Consider the following 19,875-nt stretch of genomic DNA (forward strand, 5'->3'; position numbering starts at 1 on the left):
AAAAATTCAATCAAATTTGTTAGGCATGACCTCCCTCTGACAAAGCCATGCTGCCTACCCCTGATCAAACTTTGCCTCTCCAAGTAGAGATAGATACTCTCCTTCAGAAATTTCTCCAATAGTTTCCCTACCACTGACGTGAGACTCACTGGCCTGTAGTTCCCTGGCTTATCTCTACAACTCTTCTTAACTAGCGGAACCACATTAGCTGTTCTCCAGTTCTCTGGCACCTCCCCCGTGGCCAGATAGGAATTAAAAATTTGGGTCAGAGCCCCTGCGATCTCCTCCCTTGCCTCCCTCAGCAGGCTGGGACACAAATTATCCGGACCTGGAGATTTGTCCACTTTTAAGCCTGCCAACACCTCCAATACCTTGTCACTCCCTTAAATCAGGGTTACTGTGCATGCATGCGAATGCACAGAGTGTGGTGAATAAAATTGGTGAGTTACAGGCACAGACTGCCAAGTGGAAATATGATGTTATGATGATAACAGAGACCTGGCTCAAAGAAGGGCAGAGCATGGTCAGAGAATGGCAAGAAGGGAGAGAGTGAAAAAAACCCAAGAATACATCAACAGTCAAGACTAGATAAACACAGTATTCATAACAAAGTAAATGAATTGATGGCCCACATTAAATTAAAGATGTGGCTGAAGGACAACAATGATTGGGTCCTTAATATTGAAGGGTACATGACGTTCAAGAAGAATAGGAAGCTAGGTAAAGGTGGAGTGGTAGCACTGTTAATCAAAGAAGGCATTGGTGCCTTAGTTAGAGATGACCTTGGTTCGGAAGATCAGGATGTAGAATCGGTTTGGGTGGAGAGGAGGAATAGTAGGGGAAATAAGTCATTCGTGGGAGTGGTCTACAGGCTCTCTACCAGTAGCCAAATATTTAAGAGAAAATATCATGTGCTTGTGATAAAGAGACAGCAATAATCATGGGTGATTTTAATCTACACATAAACTGGAAAAATCAGATTGGCAGTAGTGGCCTGGATAAGGAGCTCTTGGAATGCTTTCAAGATCGTCTCTTAGAGCAGCATGTTCTGGAACCAACCAGAGAGCAGGTTATATTAGATTTGGTACTGTGTAACATGACAGGATTAAATAATGACCTCAGAGGAAAGGCACCCCTAGGTAGCAGCGACCACAATATGATTGGATTTTACTTCCGGTTTGAAAGGGAGAAGAGCGGGTCTAGGACTAGTATCTTAAACTTAAATAAGGACAACTATGTGGGGATGAAAGCTGAGCTATTGGAAGTGAACTAGGAAACTAGGCTAGAGGATAGATCAATGGTGAAGCAGTGGCAGACACTTAAGGGGATAGTTCAGAGTATTTAGAATAAGTACATTCCTACTATAAAGAAAAATTCCAAGGGGAGGACCTACCATCCTTGGTTAACTAGAAATGTTAAGGAAAGCATCAAACTAAAGGAAAAAGCATATAATCTGCAAAGATGAGTGGCAGGACAGATGATTGGACAGAACATAAAGAACGGAAAAGAATGACTAGAAGGTTAATCAGGAGAAAGAAATTAGAGTATGAGAGGAAGCTAGATAGAAATTTTTAAAAATGTTAAAAAAATGTACCTGAAGAGGAAAAGAGTAAGTGAATGGGGAGTTAATAGTAGATAATAAGGAAATGGCGGAAGTAATGAGCAAATATTTTGCTTCTGTGTTCACTGTAGAGGATACAAAAAACATTCCACTAATAGCTGCAAATCAGGTGGTGAATGGGAGAAAGGAACTTGGTGAAATTGTAATCACTAGGGAAAGGATACCGAGCAAATTGATGGAGCTGCGGGCTGTCAAGTCTCTGGGTCCCGATGGACTACATCCTAGGGTCTTAAAAGAGGTGGCTAATGAGGTAGTTGATGCACTGGTGTTCATTTTCCAAAATTCGCTCAATTCTGGAAAGGTTCCATCAGATTAGAAAGTAGCAAATATCACCCCTATATTCAAGAAGGGAGGAAGGCAGAAAACAGAAACTATAGGCCAATTAGCTTGACATCTGTCATGGGGAAGTTTTTAGAATCGATCATTAAGGAGGTTATAGCTGGGCGCTCATGAGAGCTCAAGGCAATTGGGAAGAGTCAGACTGGTTTTGCGAAAGGAAAATCATGTTTAACTAACTTATTGGAGTTTTTTGAAGGAGTAACATGCAGTGGATAAAGGGGAGCCTTCAGGCATACTGTACTTGGATTTCCAAAAGGCATTTGATAAGGTGCCACATCAAGGATTATTATAGAAAATAAAAGCACATGGTGTAGTGGGTAACATAAAAGCATGGATAGAAGATTGGCTGGCCGGCAGAAAGCAGAGAGTATGCATAAATGGGTCTTTGTATGATTGGCAGGATGTGGCAAGTGGCGTCTGTACTGGGTCCTCAAATTTTTATGATTTACATCAATGACTTAGATGAGGAGAGTGAAGACATGGTAGCTAAATTTCCAGATGACACAAAGGTAGGTAGGAAAGTATGTTGTGAAGAGGACATGAGTAATTTGCAGATGGATATAGGTAGGTTGAATGAGTGGGCAAAGATCTGGCAAATGGAGTTTAACGTTGGAAAATGTGAAGTTGTTCACTTTGGCAAGAAGATCAAAACAGCAGAGTACTACTTCAATGGCGAATGGCTGCATAATTCTAAGGTGCAGAGGGATCTGGGTGTCCTAGTACGAGTCACAAAAAGTTAGTATGCAGGTAGAGCAAGTAATTAAGGCTAATGGAAGGCTATTCATTACGAGAGAGACTGAACATAAAAGTAAGGATGTTATGCTTCAGTTATACAGGGCATTGGTGAGACTTCACCTCAAATACTGTGTGCAGTTTTGGTCTCCTTATTTAAGGATGTAAGTGCATTGGAGGCGGTTCAAAGGATGTTTACTAGATTGATACCTGGAATAAGTGGGCTGTCTCATGAGGAAAGGTTGGACAGACTGGGCTTGTTTTCACTGGAGTTTAGAAGAGTGAGGGTGATTTAATTGAAGCGTACAAGATCCTGAATGGCCTTGACAAGGTGGATGTCGAAAGGATGTTTTGTCTTGTGGGTGAGTCCAGAACTAGGGGCACTGTTTTAAAATTAGGGGTCGCACTTTTAGGACAGAGATGAGGAGAAATTTTTTACTCTGAGGGTTATGTGACTTTGGAATTCTCTGCCTCAGAAGGTGGTGGAAGCGGGGTCATTGAATATTTTTAAGGCAGAGGTAGATAGATTCTTGTTAGGCGAGGGAATAAAAGGTTATCGGGGTTAGATGGAAGTTGGAAATCGAACCATAAGACGATCAGCCATGATCTTATTGAACGGCGGAGTAGGCTCGAGGGGTCGAATGGTCTACTCCTGTTCCTATTTCTTACGTTCTTATGAAAAGTGGGATTGTGGCCGTGTTGATTATGGAGAGCACTGCTGTGCTGGAGAACAAGGATGTCCCAGAGGGATCAAGGCAGAATCTATTTGGCTGGAGCTAAGGAACAAAAAATACACAGTTACATTGCTCAGTGGTGTCTAGAGGCCACCAACTAAGGATGGAAATTACCATGAGGCACAAAAATTATAATGGGTTCATTAATTATCAGAGTATAGACTGGAATAGTAGTAATGCAAAGAGCAGAGGTGGACAAGAGTTCCTACAGTGTGTTCAGGAAAATTTTCTACAGCAGTATGTTTCTAGTCCAACAGGAAAGGAGGCATTACTAGACCTGTTCTTGGGAATGAGGCGACCAAGTGGATCGTGTCAGTGGCAGAACATTTAGGGGACAGTGATCATTGTATCATAAATTTATGCTGACTATGGAAAAGGACAAGGAACAATCCAGAGTAAATAAACTGGAGGAAAGCCAACTTCAATGGGGTAAGAACAGGTCTGGGACGAATAAATTGGAGTCAAAGGTTGACAGGAGGAATGGTAACTGAACAATGGGCAACCTTCAAAGATGAAATGGTTTGGGCACAGTCAAGGTATATTCCCTCAAAAGGGAAAGGGAGGGCATACAAATTCAGAGGTCCCTGGATGACAAATGAGATAGAAATTAGAATAAAGAAGAAAGAGTGTGCTTATGACAGATGACTGGAGTGCTGCTTTGGGCTGCAGTAGAGTGCTTAAGTTGGAGTTTGGTGACTGAGGGAATTTAAGGGTTAATTTCTATCCAAAGTCTAGTCTTTTTTTAATTTAGTAATTAACTGAAAGTTGCTGTTTGTATTGGAAGATGATGAGTTTTAAGCCAGCTTTAAAACAGGGTTTATACAGGCTCTGCTTGCAGCTACAACTAGTTAATTAGATAACTGGCTTAAACATGTTTACAGAGGCTAGATTCAGAGAGTATGAAAACAGGCCATCTTACAGTGCTGACTTTGTCTGCACTGCAGTGTTGCTTTGGGCTGCAGTAGAGTGCGTAAGTTGGAGTTTGGTGACTGAGGGAGATCAGTGAGGAAGGAACGGGGTGATCATTTAAGTACCGTGAGTATGGTCGGGTAACTATTTACTACTTTTATCGCTTTTTGTTTTTAAGGTCTTATTTTGTGATTCATCATTTGTAAGGGCTATATGCTATAACAATGAGGAGCAGGGAAGAAGGGCCCCTAGAGAAATTGATATTATTTGATATTAAATATCTTCCAAACAGTTTAATTTAATTTAAAGGGGTAAGTCACGGCAGGAGACCTCAAAGCCATGGCGTGCTCCTCCTGCTCTATGTGGGAAGCCAGGAACATTTCCAGTGACCAGGGCCAGCATTGTGCGGGAAGTGTCTCCAGCTGCAGCTCCTGGAATCCCAGGTTTTGGAGTTGGGGCGGTGGCTGGGAACACTGTGGAGCATCTGCGAGGTGGAGAATGTCATGGATAGCGCGTATAGAGAGGTGGTCACACTGCAGGCTAAGAGCCACAGGCAGGAAGGGAATGGGTGACCATCAGGCAGAGCAGGAATCTCTTGTGGCTATTCCCCTGTAAAACAGATATACCACTTTGGATACTGTTGGGGGGAATGGAATCTCGGGGGAAAGCAGGAACGGCTAAACAGCCATGGTTGGTTCTGCTGCACAGGGGAGGAGTAAAAAGTGTGGGAATGCAATAGGTATAAGGGATTCAATTGTAAGGGGAATAGATGGGCATTTCTGTGGCCACAAACAAGACTCCAGGATGGTACGTTGCCTCCTTGGTGCTAGGGTCAAAGATGTCTCAGAGCGGCTACAGGACATTCTGAAGGGGGAAGGTGAACAGCCAGTGGTCGTGGTACACATTGGTACAAACAACATAGGTTAAAAAAAAGGGATGAGGTCCTAAAAGCAGAATATAGGGAGTTAGGAAATAGGTTGAAAAGTAGGACCTCAAAGGTAGGTGATCTTAGGATTACTACCAGTGCCACGTGCTAGTCAGAGTAGAAATGGCAGGATATATTGGATGAATAGATGGCTGAAGAGATGGTGTGAAGGGGAGGGTTTCAGATTCCTGGGACATTGGAACCAGTACAAACTGGACGGGTTACACCTGGGCAGGACCGGGACTGATGTCCTAGGGGGAATATTTGCTAGAGTGGTAGGGAGGGTTTAAACTAAGTTAGCAGGGGGAATAGGAACCTATGCAAAGAATCAGAGGAAGGGGAATCAAGAACAAGAACAAAAGACAGAAAAGGTAATAAGAAAAGTGATAGGCAGAGAAATCAAGAGCAAGAATCAAACAGGGCCTCAATCAAAAATAGTGGGAAAGGGACAAGTAATCTTAAAAAGACAAGCCTTAAGGCTTTGTGCTTTAACTAGAGGAGCATTCACAATAAAGCAGATAAATTAACCGTGCAAATAGATGTAAACAGGTATGATATAGTCGGGATTACGGAGACATGGCTGCAGGGTGACCAGGGATGGGAACTGAACATCCAGGGGTATTCAGTATTTAGGAAGGACAGACAAAAAGGAAAAGGCATTGCTGGTTAAAGAGAAGATATTAGCTCCCACGATGTGGAATCTGTATGGGTAGAGCTGAGAAACACTAAGGGGCAAAAAATGTTAGTGGGGGTTCTTTATAGACCCCCAAACTGTGGTGGTGATGTTGGGAATGGGCATTAAACAGGAAATTAGAGACGCATGTAATAAAGGAACATCTGTAATTATGAGTGACTTTAATCTGCATATAGATTGGGCAAATCAAATTAGCAACAATACCGCAGAGGAGGAATTCCTGGAGTGTACACGGGATGGTTTTCCGGACCAATATGTTGAGGAACCAAATAGAGAACAGGCCATCCTAGACTGGGTATTGTGTAATGAGAAAGGAATAATTGGCAATCTAGTTGTGCGAGGCCTCTTGGGGATGAGCAACCATAATATGATAGGATTCTTCATCAAGATAGAGAGTGACGTAGCTGATTCAGAGGTTAGGGTCCTGAATCTTAATAAAGGAAACTATGATGGTATGAGGTGCGAGTTGGCTATGATGGATTGGGAAACATTACTTAAAGGGATGATGGTGGATAGGTAATGGCAAACATTCAAAGAGCGCATGGGTGAATTGCAACAATTGTTTATTCCTGTCTGGAGCAAAAGAAAAACAGAAAAGGTGGCCAAACCATGGCTTAAAGGGAAATTAGAGATAGTATTAGTTCCAAGGAAGAGGCAAACAAATTGGTTATAAAAAAAAAAACAGACCTGCGGATTGGGAGCAGTTTAGAATTCAGCACAGGGGGACCAAGGGATTGATTAAGAAGGGGAAAATAGAGTACAAGAGTAAGCTTGCAGGGAACATAAAAACTGACTGTAAAAGTTTCTATCGGTATGTGAAGAGAAAAAGATTGGTGAAGACAAACGTAGGTCCCTTACAGTCAGAAACAAGGGAGTTTATAATGGGGAACAAAGAAATGGCTAACCAACTAAATACATACGTTGGTTGTCTTCACAAAGGAGGACACAAATAAAATACCAGAAATGTTGGGGAACACAGGGTTTAGTGAGAGGGAGGAACAGAAAAAAATCAGTATTAGTAGGGAAATGGTGTTGGGGAAATTGATGGTATTGAAGGGCAGTAAATCCCCAGGGCCTGATAATCTACATCCCAGAGTGCTTAAGTAGCCCGAGAAATAGTGGTTGCATTGGTTCTATTGATTCTATAGACTCTGGAACAGCTCCCACAGATTGGAGGGTAGCTAATGTAACCCCACTATTTAGAAAGGGAGGTAGAGAGAAAACAGGGAACTGTAGACCAGTCAGCCTGATGTTGGTAGTGGGGGAATTCTACAGTCCATTAGAAAAGATTTCATAGCTAAGCATATGGAAAACAGTGGCAGAATTGGACAGAATCAGCATGCATTTACGAAAGGGAAATCATGCTTGAAAAATCTACTGGAATTTTTCGAGGATGTAACTAGTAGAGTTGAGAAGGGGGAGCCAGTGGATGTGGTTTATTTGGACTTTCAGAAGGCTTACAACAAGAGATTAGCGTGTAAAATTAAAGTGCATGGGATTGGGGGTAGTGTATTGAGATGGATAGAAAACTGGTTGGCAGACAAGAAACGAAGAGTAGGAATAACCGGGTCTTTTTCCGAATGGCAGGCAGTGACTAGTGTGGTGCTGCAGGGATCGGTGCTGGCACCCCACAATATATGTTAATGATTTAGATGAGGGAACTAAATGTAATATCTCCAAATTTGCACATGACACAAAGCTGGGTGAGAGGGTGAGCTGTGAGGAGGATGCAGAGATGCTTCGGTGTGATTTGGACAAGCCGAGTGAGTGAGCAAACGCATGGCAGATGCAGTGTAATGTGGATAAATGTGAGGTTATCTACTTTGGTACCAGAAACAGGAAGACAGATTATTATCCGAGTGGCTATAAATTGAGAGAGGGGAATGTGCAACGAGACCTGGATGTCCTCGTACACCAGCTGCTGAAGGTGCAGCAGGTGGTAAAGAAGGCAAATGGTATGTTGGCCTTCATAGCGAGGTGATTTGAGTACAGGAGCAGGGGTGTCTTGCTGCAATTATACAGGGCCTTGGTGAGACCACACCTGGAATACTGTGTGCAGTTTTGGTCTCCTTATCTGAGGAAGGATGTTCTTGCAATAGAGGGAGTGCAGCGAAGGTTTACCAGACTGATTCCTGGGATGGCAGGACTGACATATGAGGAGAGACTGAGTCAGTTAGGATTATATTCGCTGGAGTTCAGAAGAATGAGGGGGGGAATCTCATAGAAATCTATAAAATTCTAACAGGGGTAGACAGGGTAGATGCAGGAAGGATGTTTCTGATGGTGGGGGAGTCCAGAACCAAGGGTCACAGTCTGAGGATACGGGGTAGACCATTTAGCACTGTGATGAGGAGAAATTTCTTCACCCAGAGAGTGGGGAGCATGTGGAATTTGCTAGCACAGAAAGTAGTTGAGGCCAAAACATTGTATGTTTTCAAGAAGGAGTTAGATATAGCTTTTGGGGCGAAAGGGATTAAAGGATATGGGGAGAAAACGGGAGCAGGCTATTGAGTTGGATGATCAGCCATGATCATAATGAATGGTGGAGCAGGCTCGAAGGGCCGAATGGCCTACTCCTGCTCCTATTTTCTATGTTTCTATGTCAGGCAGGAAATACAATTGAGAACCAAACTGAAGGTTCAGAGAGGAGGTGAAAACCCAAATAAGAGAAGCAAAGAGGCAGTATGAAAAGCCAACATAAAAAAGAATCCTGAACTCTTCTACATACATATAAATAGTAAAAGAGTGGTGAGAGGAGGAATAGGGTTGATTCAGGGCCGAAAAAGGGATTTACGCCTGGAGGCGGGGGGGCATAGCTGAGGTATTAAGTGAATAATAACATCTGTCTTTACCAAGGAAGAAGATGCTACCTAGGCCCTGGTGAAAGGGGAGGTAACTGAGGCACTGGGAAGGTTTAAAATTAATAAGGATATGGTATTGGATAGGTTGTCTGTACTTAAAGTTGATAATGCACCAGGACCAGATGAGATGCATCCAAGGATCCTGAGGGAAGTGAGAGTGGAAGTTGCAGAGGCACTGGCCATACTTTTTCAGTCTTCTTTCGACTCAGGGATGGTGCCAGAGGATTGGAGAATTGCAAACATTACATCCTTCTTCAAAGAAGGGTGTCAAGATAAGTCCAGCAACAGGCCAGTCAGCTTAACTTTGGTAGAGGGAAAACTTCTAGAAACAATAATTTGAGGCAAAAATTAATGGTCACATGGGCAAATGGGGGCTAATTAAAGAAAGCCAGCATGGATTTAAGAGAACATTGTGCTTAAGTAACTTGGAGTTTTTTGAAAAAGTGGCGGAGAGGGTTGATGAGGGCAATGCTGTTGATGTGGTGTACATGGACTTCCAAAAGGAGTTTGATACAGTGCGGCACAACAGGCTTGTGTGCAAAGTTATAATTCATTGAATAGAAGGGACAGTAGCAACATGGATATGAAATTGGCTTGAGTAACAGGAAAGAGAGAGTAGCAGATAATGGATGTTTTTTGGCTGGAGGAAGGTTCATAGTGGAGTTCCCCAGGGTTCAGTGTTGGGACCCTTGTTTTTCTTGATATATATTAATGACCTAGGAACCAATGTACAGGGCACAATTTCAAAATTTGCAGATGATACAAAATCTGGAAGCATCATGAACTGTGAGAAGGATAATGTAGAACTTCAAAAGAACTTCAAAAGAACTGGTAGAATGGGCAGACATGTGGCAGATGAAGTTCAATGCAGAGAAACATGAAGTAATTAAGTTTGGTAGGAAGAACATGTAGAGGCAATATGAAATAAAGGGTACAACTCTAAAGGAGGTGTGGGAACAGAGGAACCTGGGTTTAAACATTGTTAGGAACTAGAGACAGTTTAAGGAAGTTATATTTCTATTTGAGAGTGTTAGGAATGAGTTTTAGCTTTAAATTTAATTTGTATTTCTGTATTGGTGTGTTAAGAAAGGGGGGTACTTGATTTTTCGTTTCACTTCAAAAGATGCCTGCATTCTAACGAGGTTTTATCTCTCTTGAAGGAGAGTTAAAACAAACACAAGGTAGAAAAATCTGGGCTGTTGCTTAGGCCCACATAGAGATAGGGAGAAACAGAAGGCAATTTTAGTTCAGTTGAAGCCAGGAGAGGCTGGAGACAGCAGAGGGAACCGCAGAGAGAACAGATTTCCCATAAGAACAGGAGAAGGCCCCAGAAATCAGGGAGCAGGTCCTAAAGGGAAAAAAAGAAAATCTCAACATTACCTTCTGGTCAAAGGAAGAACTGGAATCTGGAACAAGATCCTGTTCAGTGGAAATGAAAGTAAGAAGCAGAGAAGGCTCCAAGCTCAAAAGGAGAAAGCAGGACGCAGACTTAAAGCAAAATAGGCTTGCAAGAAGCCTGAAGATCCAAGGAGACAGCCGAAGGTCTGTAACTCTTTACTACGGGCATGCGAAAGTGGTGTTCTGTTGTCATGACTGAGTGTGTGTTTGTGTGGAAGAAAACTTGAATGCACGTGGTGATTTGGGGGCGAGGAACATTGGAAGGAGAGTTTGAAAATGCGGAGGTGGTCTCCTATGGAAGGCGTTCGAGAGAAAGCGTCATTTGGGAGAAGATTTCAAAGCGCGTTCTTCAAAAAGTAGAGACTGGAAACCCTCAGATGAAAGACGGGGCTCAGTAAGGCCGGTTGGCTCATGGGGGTGGGGGGGGGGGGTGGAGAGAGAGTTGATGAGAGATCCAAAGCATCTGCTTGGGGTGGCATCTGTCACCTGCTTTGAGAATGTGGTGTGCCTGACCGCAGGGTCGCCTATTGGTTTACATGGACTGTCTACTTACTGGGAACATGAGGTAGCTTTTGTAACTTGTGCTATCCTTCCGAATCTGTATATATGTGTAAAGTTATAGTTGTGGGTGAAGGAGTTATGTAATATATTTCATATTTTCCTGTTTAATAAACATTTTATTCTTTTGTTAGAAGTTCATCAACTAACTCCTGTGACTGTTCAGTAGTCACTCTCCACATTTCTAAACAAAAATACAAGTTAGGATCTATCAAGCTGGGTTCTAGGATCTGGTTTGTCCAGTAGTAACACCAGCTGGAATCATAATAAAGTGCCAAGTCATTGAAGGTGACAGGATAGGTTGATATCATAGTTAATAAAGCATTCAGTATCCTAGGTTTTTTTAATAGGGGTATAGAGTACAGGAGGAAGGAGGTTATGTTGAACTTGTATAAAACACTAATTTGGCCGCAGCTGGAGTACTGCATCGAGTTCTGGGCTCTGCACTTTAGGAAGGATGTGGAGGCATTGGAGAGAGTGTAGAAAAGATTCATGTGAATGGTTCCAGGGATGAGGAAATTCAGTTATGAAGAGGTTAGGGAAGTTAGGGCTATTTTCCTTGGAGAAGAGAAGGCTGGAAGGAGATTTGATCGAGGTCCAGTAAGTCCTTGCTTAACATGGACTCACTTAATGTTATTTCACTTTAACATTGTGAATGAAGTTGTGTTCACATATCCATTTAACATTGCCAGTTTCACTTTAAAGGTGTATGCCACAGACTTCCTCTTCTGTGGCTTGCCTGCACTCAAAACCTTTCCCACAATCCTTCCGTTCTCACCCTCAGTCCCTCTTCCATCCCCCACTGTCGCCCTTGCCTCCCTTACATTGCTCTCCAACCCCCCCGATGTTGCTCTTCGTCCTGCCTACACCCTCCAGCATGCCTCCACCCTAAGAGCCTGTTTTGAGTTGCTCCACTCCTGGCTTCGCTGTTCATTTCGCTCCTGGCTCCAGTTCTGAACTGAAGTCCTGGCCTCCATCTAGTGGCTGAAGTTAGTCAGTGAAGGTAATCTCAGGATTTCAGCAGCTTCCTGAAACTTCTGCCACTAGATGGAACCATTCAATCTAAAATTACTGTACTTGAGGGAGTGTAATTTTAAAAAATTATGTCATGTATTTCTTTTACATTTAATGATTTATTTTATTTTGCAAGCTATTTCAACTAGGACTACATAGTATTGCGTACATACAGTATCGTACTCAATTTGTACCTAGGTTCCTTCAGACATTTCTACTCTTTAGCGCTGAAGAAGTCACACAGACACAAAACGTTAACCCTGTTTCTCTCTCCACAGAGTGTTTTTCCAGCATTTTTTGTTTTTTTTCAGATTTCCAACATCCGCAGTATTTTGCTTTCATCCTTCAGACATTTGTCACCCGGAAAAAACAAACTCTGGCTTTAACATTGATTCCTATGAAAACCCATGGTTCATTTAAAGTCCAGATTTTCAGGAACGCAACCACAACTTTAAGCGAGGTTACACCTTGTATTCAAAATCATAATCTGTCTGGATAGAGCATATAGGGAGAAATTGTTCCCACTAGTGAATGGATCGAGAATGAGAGGGCACAGATTTAAAGTATTTAGCAAAAGAAGCAAAGGTGATATGAGAAGCATTCAAAAGGGAATTAGACTATTATCTGAAAAGGAAGAATGTACAGGGTTACAGAGAGAAGGTGGGAGAATGGCACTAAATGAATTACTCACTTACAGACCCAGCACAGACACGAAGGACCAAATGTCTCCTTCCGCACTGTAACAATTCTGTGAATCTCCGAAGTCCTTTTTCTCTTCCCAAAAATGAGCTCATCAAGCCATTTCACCCATTGTTTCTAAAAAACTGTATTGTCTTAATAAACCAGATAAAAGACACAGTAATTGGCAGAAAGCGCAGCAATTTTTATTTACATTGATGTCTGGCTAATCTGAATACTAACTCAATGTTCTCAAATGAAAGAGTATTGTTGGCTGGTCAGTCTTTCAAACTTAATGATCTATTATATGTTATTGCACTCAATTCTGAAATGCACTGAGCAGAAATGGTTCAAGGTGTGGGCCAAAAAAATTTAATATTCAAAAAGTGCTTAGACCAACCTCTTCATCTGGCAAATGCTTGCCAATGGCATGTTGCACAAATGCGGAGGTTTCCTCTAGGACCTCCATCCATTCCACCAGACTCCAAATGCTTCCAAAATCCCGGAATCGGGGGAGTGCACGTCCACAAATACCATCAATTACTCTGTGAATGAACTGCAGAAAAAGGAATAGAAAGCTTTAAATTCAAAAAAGCAGACAATATGATTTCTATCCAATTCCATTTTAAATTGCATATTGTCTGCTTCATTAGGTATTTATGCTGAAGTATATTGAGACCATTACATGCAAAGGATATCTAACCTTCTTTGTTCTTCTACAGAAATGCTCAGTCTATGTTTCCTGGTTCCTCTTTGCCAGCCAGCTGAAAATCTTTGATAATGTTCAAAACCTCTATTAATCTCTCCAAGGAGATAAGTAATTTTTTCAAACGTTTCTTCATAATACCTCTCATTCTCAGATTAATTTTAGTCAATCTTCACTGTACCCTTTCCATGGCTGTACTATTTTATCATGGGATGCCCAGAATTGCACACAATACTCTTAATTGTAGTCTAATTTAATTCAAATTTGTACATTCAAAATCACTTTCTTGTTTTTATATTCAATGTTCCTATATACAAAATCCAGAAATGCTTTTGCTCACATTCTCAAGTTTACAAAGTTGACAAGTGATCTAATCAAGTTGTTTAAAATGATAAACAAATTCGATTAGAAACAATTCCCTCCAATGGGGGAAATCCAGAACAAGAGGGTGTAAACTTAAAATTAGAGCTGGCTCATTTAAGAATGAAATAATGAAGCACTTCTTCACACAAATCATAGTAAAAATCTGAAACTTCCTTGTCCAAAGAGTTGTGGATGGATTTTGGGTCAATTGTAATTTTTAAGACTGAGATTGATTGATTTTCTTGGGTAAGAGTATCAAGTGGACAAAGGCAGGTAAATAGAATTGAGGTACATATCAAATCATGAGGTAACTGAATGGCAAAATAGCCTTGAGGGTAGGATAGGCTGTTCTTAAGTTCCTACATGCATTTCTAATGATACATACATTTACACCCTTAAATCTGTTTCTGTACTCATTTAAGAATCTTACCATTTAGGTTTTACTTCCTGTCAGTTATTCCCTCCCACCTCCCAAATAAAACTTGATAATTATCTGTACAATTGCTTTTGATATCTATTCTACACACTACTAGCTCATCTATGTCCTCCTGCATTTATTTTTTGAATAGCCTGGATTTTGGTATCAACATGCAATATCATGTCATATGCCTACATAAAAATCATTTTCCATTTGGAAAATACCATCTATCCCTTGGGGATACTAATCTGAATGAACCAAACACTACTTTCTGTAACCTAGCCCCCATCTATCCACAAAGCCACATTTTTCTTCAATATTTTCATTAAATAACAAACCCTTTATGTAGTACCTTGTCAAATGCTTTCTGAAAGTCTACTGCTGAATGGATGTATACAGCAATTGAGAATTTAGTCAAAGAGGACCTGCCCTTAAAAAAAATCCATGTAACAGCCCTAATTAGCCAATGGATAACTTAATCCCTTATCACACTGCTGACTGAGGCTGCAGCAGAAGCCAAGAATTTTGCTCTAAGTGCATGGGAAGTGCCACAGCACTATGTTCTAATTCACTGAGGCACTTTAAGCACCCAACACTCTAACAGAAAAGCATCACAACACTTCAGTATAAAGTTAAAAGCTGTTAGACATGCACATTTTTAATCAGCTGCAGTTAAAAAAAGCATTGGGTTGGGGGTTGGGAAACCTAATAAAATTCACCAATATTATAACGAAGCATGAGATATCTGAACAAAGTATATTATATTTGAACACAAGGGATATATAAAGTAATCTGGAGTGAGCTTAAAAAGAGTGTGTCTTGTAATTTTCTTCCTTCCATTTGCAATTGATCCAATGCATGCAAAATACATACGAAAGGAAGACTGTAACACAGCAAAAAAAAACACTGGGGAGGAGATCCGAGAAGTAGCCTTTTAGAAAAGCTGAGTCCTACAATGGCATCAGGTTGTGAGAAATCTGTATAATTTGGCTGTGTGAAACCTCTCTTCTACATCCAATGTATTGAAACAAATCTTTCAACCTGATATTTGTTTACTTAATAGTTATATACCCTGTACTCAACAACTAAATTCATACACAACTATCAGGGTAATTTGTTAAATGCAAGCTATAATATTGTGTTAAATTCTCATCGTAATTTCACATCTGGAAAAAAAATCAAGACTAAAAATGATATGTTCACCCCTCCAAATTTTCATAAAACAGATCACAGATCAATAGGAATCAGAGGAAAAACTCTCTGCTGGTTGGATTCATACCTTGCACAAAGGAAGATGGTTGTTGTTGTTGTTGGAGATCAGTCATCTCAGCTCCAGGACGTCACTACAGGAGTTCCTTAGGGTAGCATCCTCAGCCCAAACATCTTCAGCTGTTTCATCAATGACTTTCCATCCATCATTAGGTCAGGAGTGGGGATGTTTGCTGATGATTGTACAACATTCAGCACCATTCACAACTCCTCAGATATTGAAGCAGTCCATGTCCAAATGCAGCAAGACCTGGACAATATCCAGGTTTGGGCTGACAAGTGGCAAATAACATTTGTGCCACATAAGTGCCAGGCAATGATCATCTCCAACAAGAGACAATCCAACCATCGCCTCTTGATGTTCAACGGTATTACCATCGCTGAATCCCCTATCAACATCCTGGGGGTTACCATTGACCAGAAATGAAACTGGACTAGCCATATAAATACAAAAGCAGGTCAGAGACTAGGAATCGTGCAACGAGTAACTCACCTTCTGACTCCCCAAAGCCTGTCCACCATCTACAGGGCACAAGTCAGGAGTGTGATGGAATACTCCCCACTTGCCTGGATGAGTGCAGCTCCCATAGCACTCAAGAAGTTTGACAACATCCAGGACAAAGCAGCCCGCTGGATTGGCACCACATCCACAAACATTCACTCTCTCCACCACCGACGCACAGTAGCAGCAGTGTACACCATCTACAAGATGCACTGTAGGAATTCACCAAGACTCCTTTGACAGCACCTTCCAAAACCATGACTACTACCATCTAGAAGGACATGGGCAACAGGTGCATAAGAGCACCTGGAAGTTCCCCTCCAAGCCACTCACCATCCTGACTTGGAAATATATCGCCCTTCCTTCACTGTCGCTTGGTCAAAATCCTGGAACTCCCTCCCTAACAGCAGTGTGGGTGTACTTACAACGCATGGACTGCAACAGTTCAAGAAGGCAGCTCACCACCACCTTCTCAAGGATAACTAGGGATGGGCAATAATGCTGGCCTAAAAAGCGAAGCCCACATTCCGTGAATGAATTAAAAAGAACTCAGGGTATAATATTAAAATGTCAACATTGCAGTGCAAATAGGTTGTACTAACTTACAAAAACAATTTGGAAATTAGCTGTATTTGTTTTTGCTTAGTAAGGTGAATTCTCAGCTTAACACAATCCTTTGTTCAAATCATTGTCTTTATAACCAACAATATTTTAAAAAATCTACAAACATATAAGTACTTCAAGGGTGATTTACATCACAAGTTTACCAATGCAGGACACTGATGTTAACTTTATGTTGTGGAAATACATTGTTACAATTCAACCTGACTCTGGAGCAAAGCTAAAAAAGTAAAACTTCCTCCTTCAGACATGAGGTTTGGGCCCCAAATACTTGATTTAGTCCACATCTGCACTTCAACTCTACTGTTTGCATGTATAAAGCACCAATCATATCCAAAGCACTTCATAACCAATGGGCAATTTGTTAAATTGTTGTTTTGTAGAAAAATGGCACTACCAAGTTGTGCACAGTAATGTTCCACAAATAGCAATGCTGTTAATGATCATTTAGGTTTCTTGGTGGTGTTGAGGAACAAATGCTGGTCAGGACATCAAAATAACTCCATGGTCTTCTTCATAAAAGCACCATGGGATCAACAAAGACAGGGCTTAGTATAACATTTTGTTATTACTTCAACAATGCAGCACTCCCACTGATAGTCCAGTTTAGATTATGCTTTGACTGATATTAACATGTAGTGTAAATGCACCCTAAATTCTAATATGCAATGGATGATTAATTATACAAGTGCTGTTTTTTTCTGCATAAATATATTTATAGAAACTTCCGAATTGTTCCAAGTTAGATGATCTTAGCTGGGACAATAGCAGTGACCCTACATAAATATAAAAGCAAAATACTGCAGATGCTGGAAATCTGAAAGAAAAACAGAAAATGCTGGAAAAACCCAGCAGGTATGACAGCATTGTGGAGAGAGAACTAGAGTTAACATTTCACATCCATATGACCCTTCTTCAGAGCTCTGAAGAAGGAGCAGTGACCCTACAATTAGCTTCAATCAGTACCTCTGAGCGGACAGGAAAATAAACTCTACCAGGGTATCCTTTCCGGATTGTTAATCAGCAACCACAGCTGACAGTATGGGGATATTTGGTAAGGACAGCACTGGGCTCAGCTGTGATGTCCCTTGGGTTGAATAGCTTGTTGTAACTCACAGCCTGGGATCAAATGTGACTTATTACCACTTGGACAAAGTGCTGGAGGGTGACTTGTACCCAAGGAAGCCTACGACAGAAAGGGGTCAATTATTGAAGCAAACACACTACTTGGTAAACATTGTATTCCCGTTGGATTATCCCTTGCATAAAGTTTTCTGCCTTTAGGCTCCTAAAAATGCACAAAAAATATTTTACAGCATTGCTTAAAAACTTGTCTAATCCATAAAAATGACAGTTTTTCCAGAAATGAAGAACTAGATTTTAGAAGCAAAATTAATCAATTTCAACAGATGCAGCTACCAGATAAGAAACATGAGGCTTGAAATAAAAACAGAATTACCTGGAAAAACTCAGCAGGTCTGGCAGCATCGGCGGAGAAGAAAAGAGTTGACGTTTCAAGTCCTCATGACCCTTCAACAGAACTTGAAGGGTCATGAGGACTCGAAATGTCAACTCTTTTCTTCTCCGCCGATGCTGCCAGACCTGCTGAGTTTTTCCAGGTAATACTGTTTTTATTTTGGATTTCCAGCATCCGCAGTTTTTTGTTTTTATCTATGAGGCTTGAAATGCTGTTCTATTGTACCCATTTAATAGGATACTAACCCACTGCCTTAGAGACCTATTTTAAAAAAGATCACAAATGCCTCATCACACCATTGCTTGAAAATTGAAGTTCTCGCCATGTTCTCCGTCATCCCCATCATCCCAATGGCAGAAATATGAATTACTGTGGGTTTTAAACATGCGCCGCTAAAATGTACAAAAGCAACATACTGTGGATGCCGTAAATCTGAAATAATAACAGAAAATATTGGAAATGGCTCAGCCAGTCTGGCAACATTCATGGACTGAGAAACAGCTATCATTTTAGGTTGATGACCTTTCACCAGACCTGAAAAATTTTAGAAACATAATAGGTTTTAAGCAAGAAGAGAGGCGGGGGAAGGGGGAGGGGTGTTGGTGGAAAAAGAACAAATAGGAAGATCTGTGATAGGGTGGAAGATGGTGCAGGGACAAAGGGATGGTAATGGGACAAGTAAATAAATAAACAAAAAATGTATTGTTACATATGGCAGGTAGTATTTGCCAGGCTGACCAAATCCCAAAGCGAAACTTGGCTACTCTATCACAATGATTTTGCAGTTCGTATCTATCACGAGAAGGCTTTTTAAAATTCATTCAAGGGGTGTGGGCTTCGCTGGCTAGACCAACACTTATTGCCCATCCCTAAATGTCCTTGAGAAGGTGGTGGTGAGCTGCTTTCTTGAACTGCTGCAGTCCATGTGGTGTAGGTACACCCAGAGTGCTGTTACAGAGGGAATTCCAGGATTTTGACCCAGAGACAATGAAGGAATGGCAATACATTTCCAAGTCAGGATGGTGAGTGGCTTGGAGGGGAACTTCCAGGTGGTGGTGTTCCCATCCATCTGCTGCCCTTATCCTTCAAATGACAGTGGTTGTGGGTCTGAAAGGTGCTAAGGAGCCTTGATGTGTTTCTGCAGTGCAGCCACTGTGCATCGGTGGTGGAGGGAGTGAATATTTATGGATGTGGTGCCAATCAAGCGGACTGCTTTTGTCCTGGATGGTTTCAAGCTTCTTGAGTGTTGTTGGAGCTGCTCTCATCCAGGCAAATGGAGAATATTCCATCACACTGCTGACGTGTGCCTTGTAGATTGTGGACAGGCTTTGGGGAGTCAGGAGCTGAGTTTCTCGCTGCAGGATTCCTTGCCTCTGACCTGCTCTTATAGCCACAGTATTTATTTGGCTGGCCGAGTTCATTTTTTGATCAATGGTAACACCCAGGATGTGGATCATGGGGAATTCAGTGATGGTAATGCCATTAAATGTCATGGGGCAATGGTTAGATTCTCTCTCATTGCAGAAGGTCATTGCATGGCACTTGTGTGGCACCTATATTACTTGCCACTTGTCAGCCGAAGCCTGGATGTTGTCCAGGTCTTGCTGATTTGGACATGGACTGCTTCAGTACCTGAGTTGTGAATGGTGCTGAACATTGTGTGCAATCAGTGAACATCCCCACTTCTGACCTTATGATAGAAGAAAGGTCATTGAAGCAGCAGAAGATGGTTGGGCCTGGGACAGTACCCTGAGGAACTCCTATAGCGATGTCCTGGAACTGGGATGATTGACCTCAACAACTACAACCATCTTCCTTTGTGCTAGGTATGATGCCAATCAGCGGAATGTGTTCCCTGATTCCCATTGACTCCAGTTTTGTTAGGGCTCCTTGAGACCACACTCTGTCAAATGTTGCCTTGATGTCAAGGGCAGTCACTGTCACCTCGGGAGTTCAGCTCTTTTGTCCATGTTTGAACAAAGGCTATAATGAGGTCAGGACTGAGCAGCCCTGGTGGAGCCCAAACAGAGCATCAGTGAGCAGGTTATTGCTAAGT

At 41.6% G+C, this 19,875-nt stretch overlaps 1 protein-coding gene across 1 annotated transcript in view; it reads right to left on the reverse strand.

Annotated features, from left to right (window-relative positions):
• Window positions 1-19,875, reverse strand: part of commd8 (COMM domain containing 8) — a 43,534-nt gene that overhangs the window by 20,035 nt on the left and 3,624 nt on the right. Inside the window, exon 2 of the mRNA XM_041213839.1 lies at window positions 12,864-13,019. Coding sequence (XP_041069773.1) covers window positions 12,864-13,019 — 156 coding nt within the window. The remainder of the gene's footprint in view (window positions 1-12,863; window positions 13,020-19,875) is intronic.

Source organism: Carcharodon carcharias, chromosome 1, assembly GCF_017639515.1.
Source record: "Carcharodon carcharias isolate sCarCar2 chromosome 1, sCarCar2.pri, whole genome shotgun sequence".
Lineage (NCBI taxonomy): Eukaryota > Metazoa > Chordata > Chondrichthyes > Lamniformes > Lamnidae > Carcharodon > Carcharodon carcharias.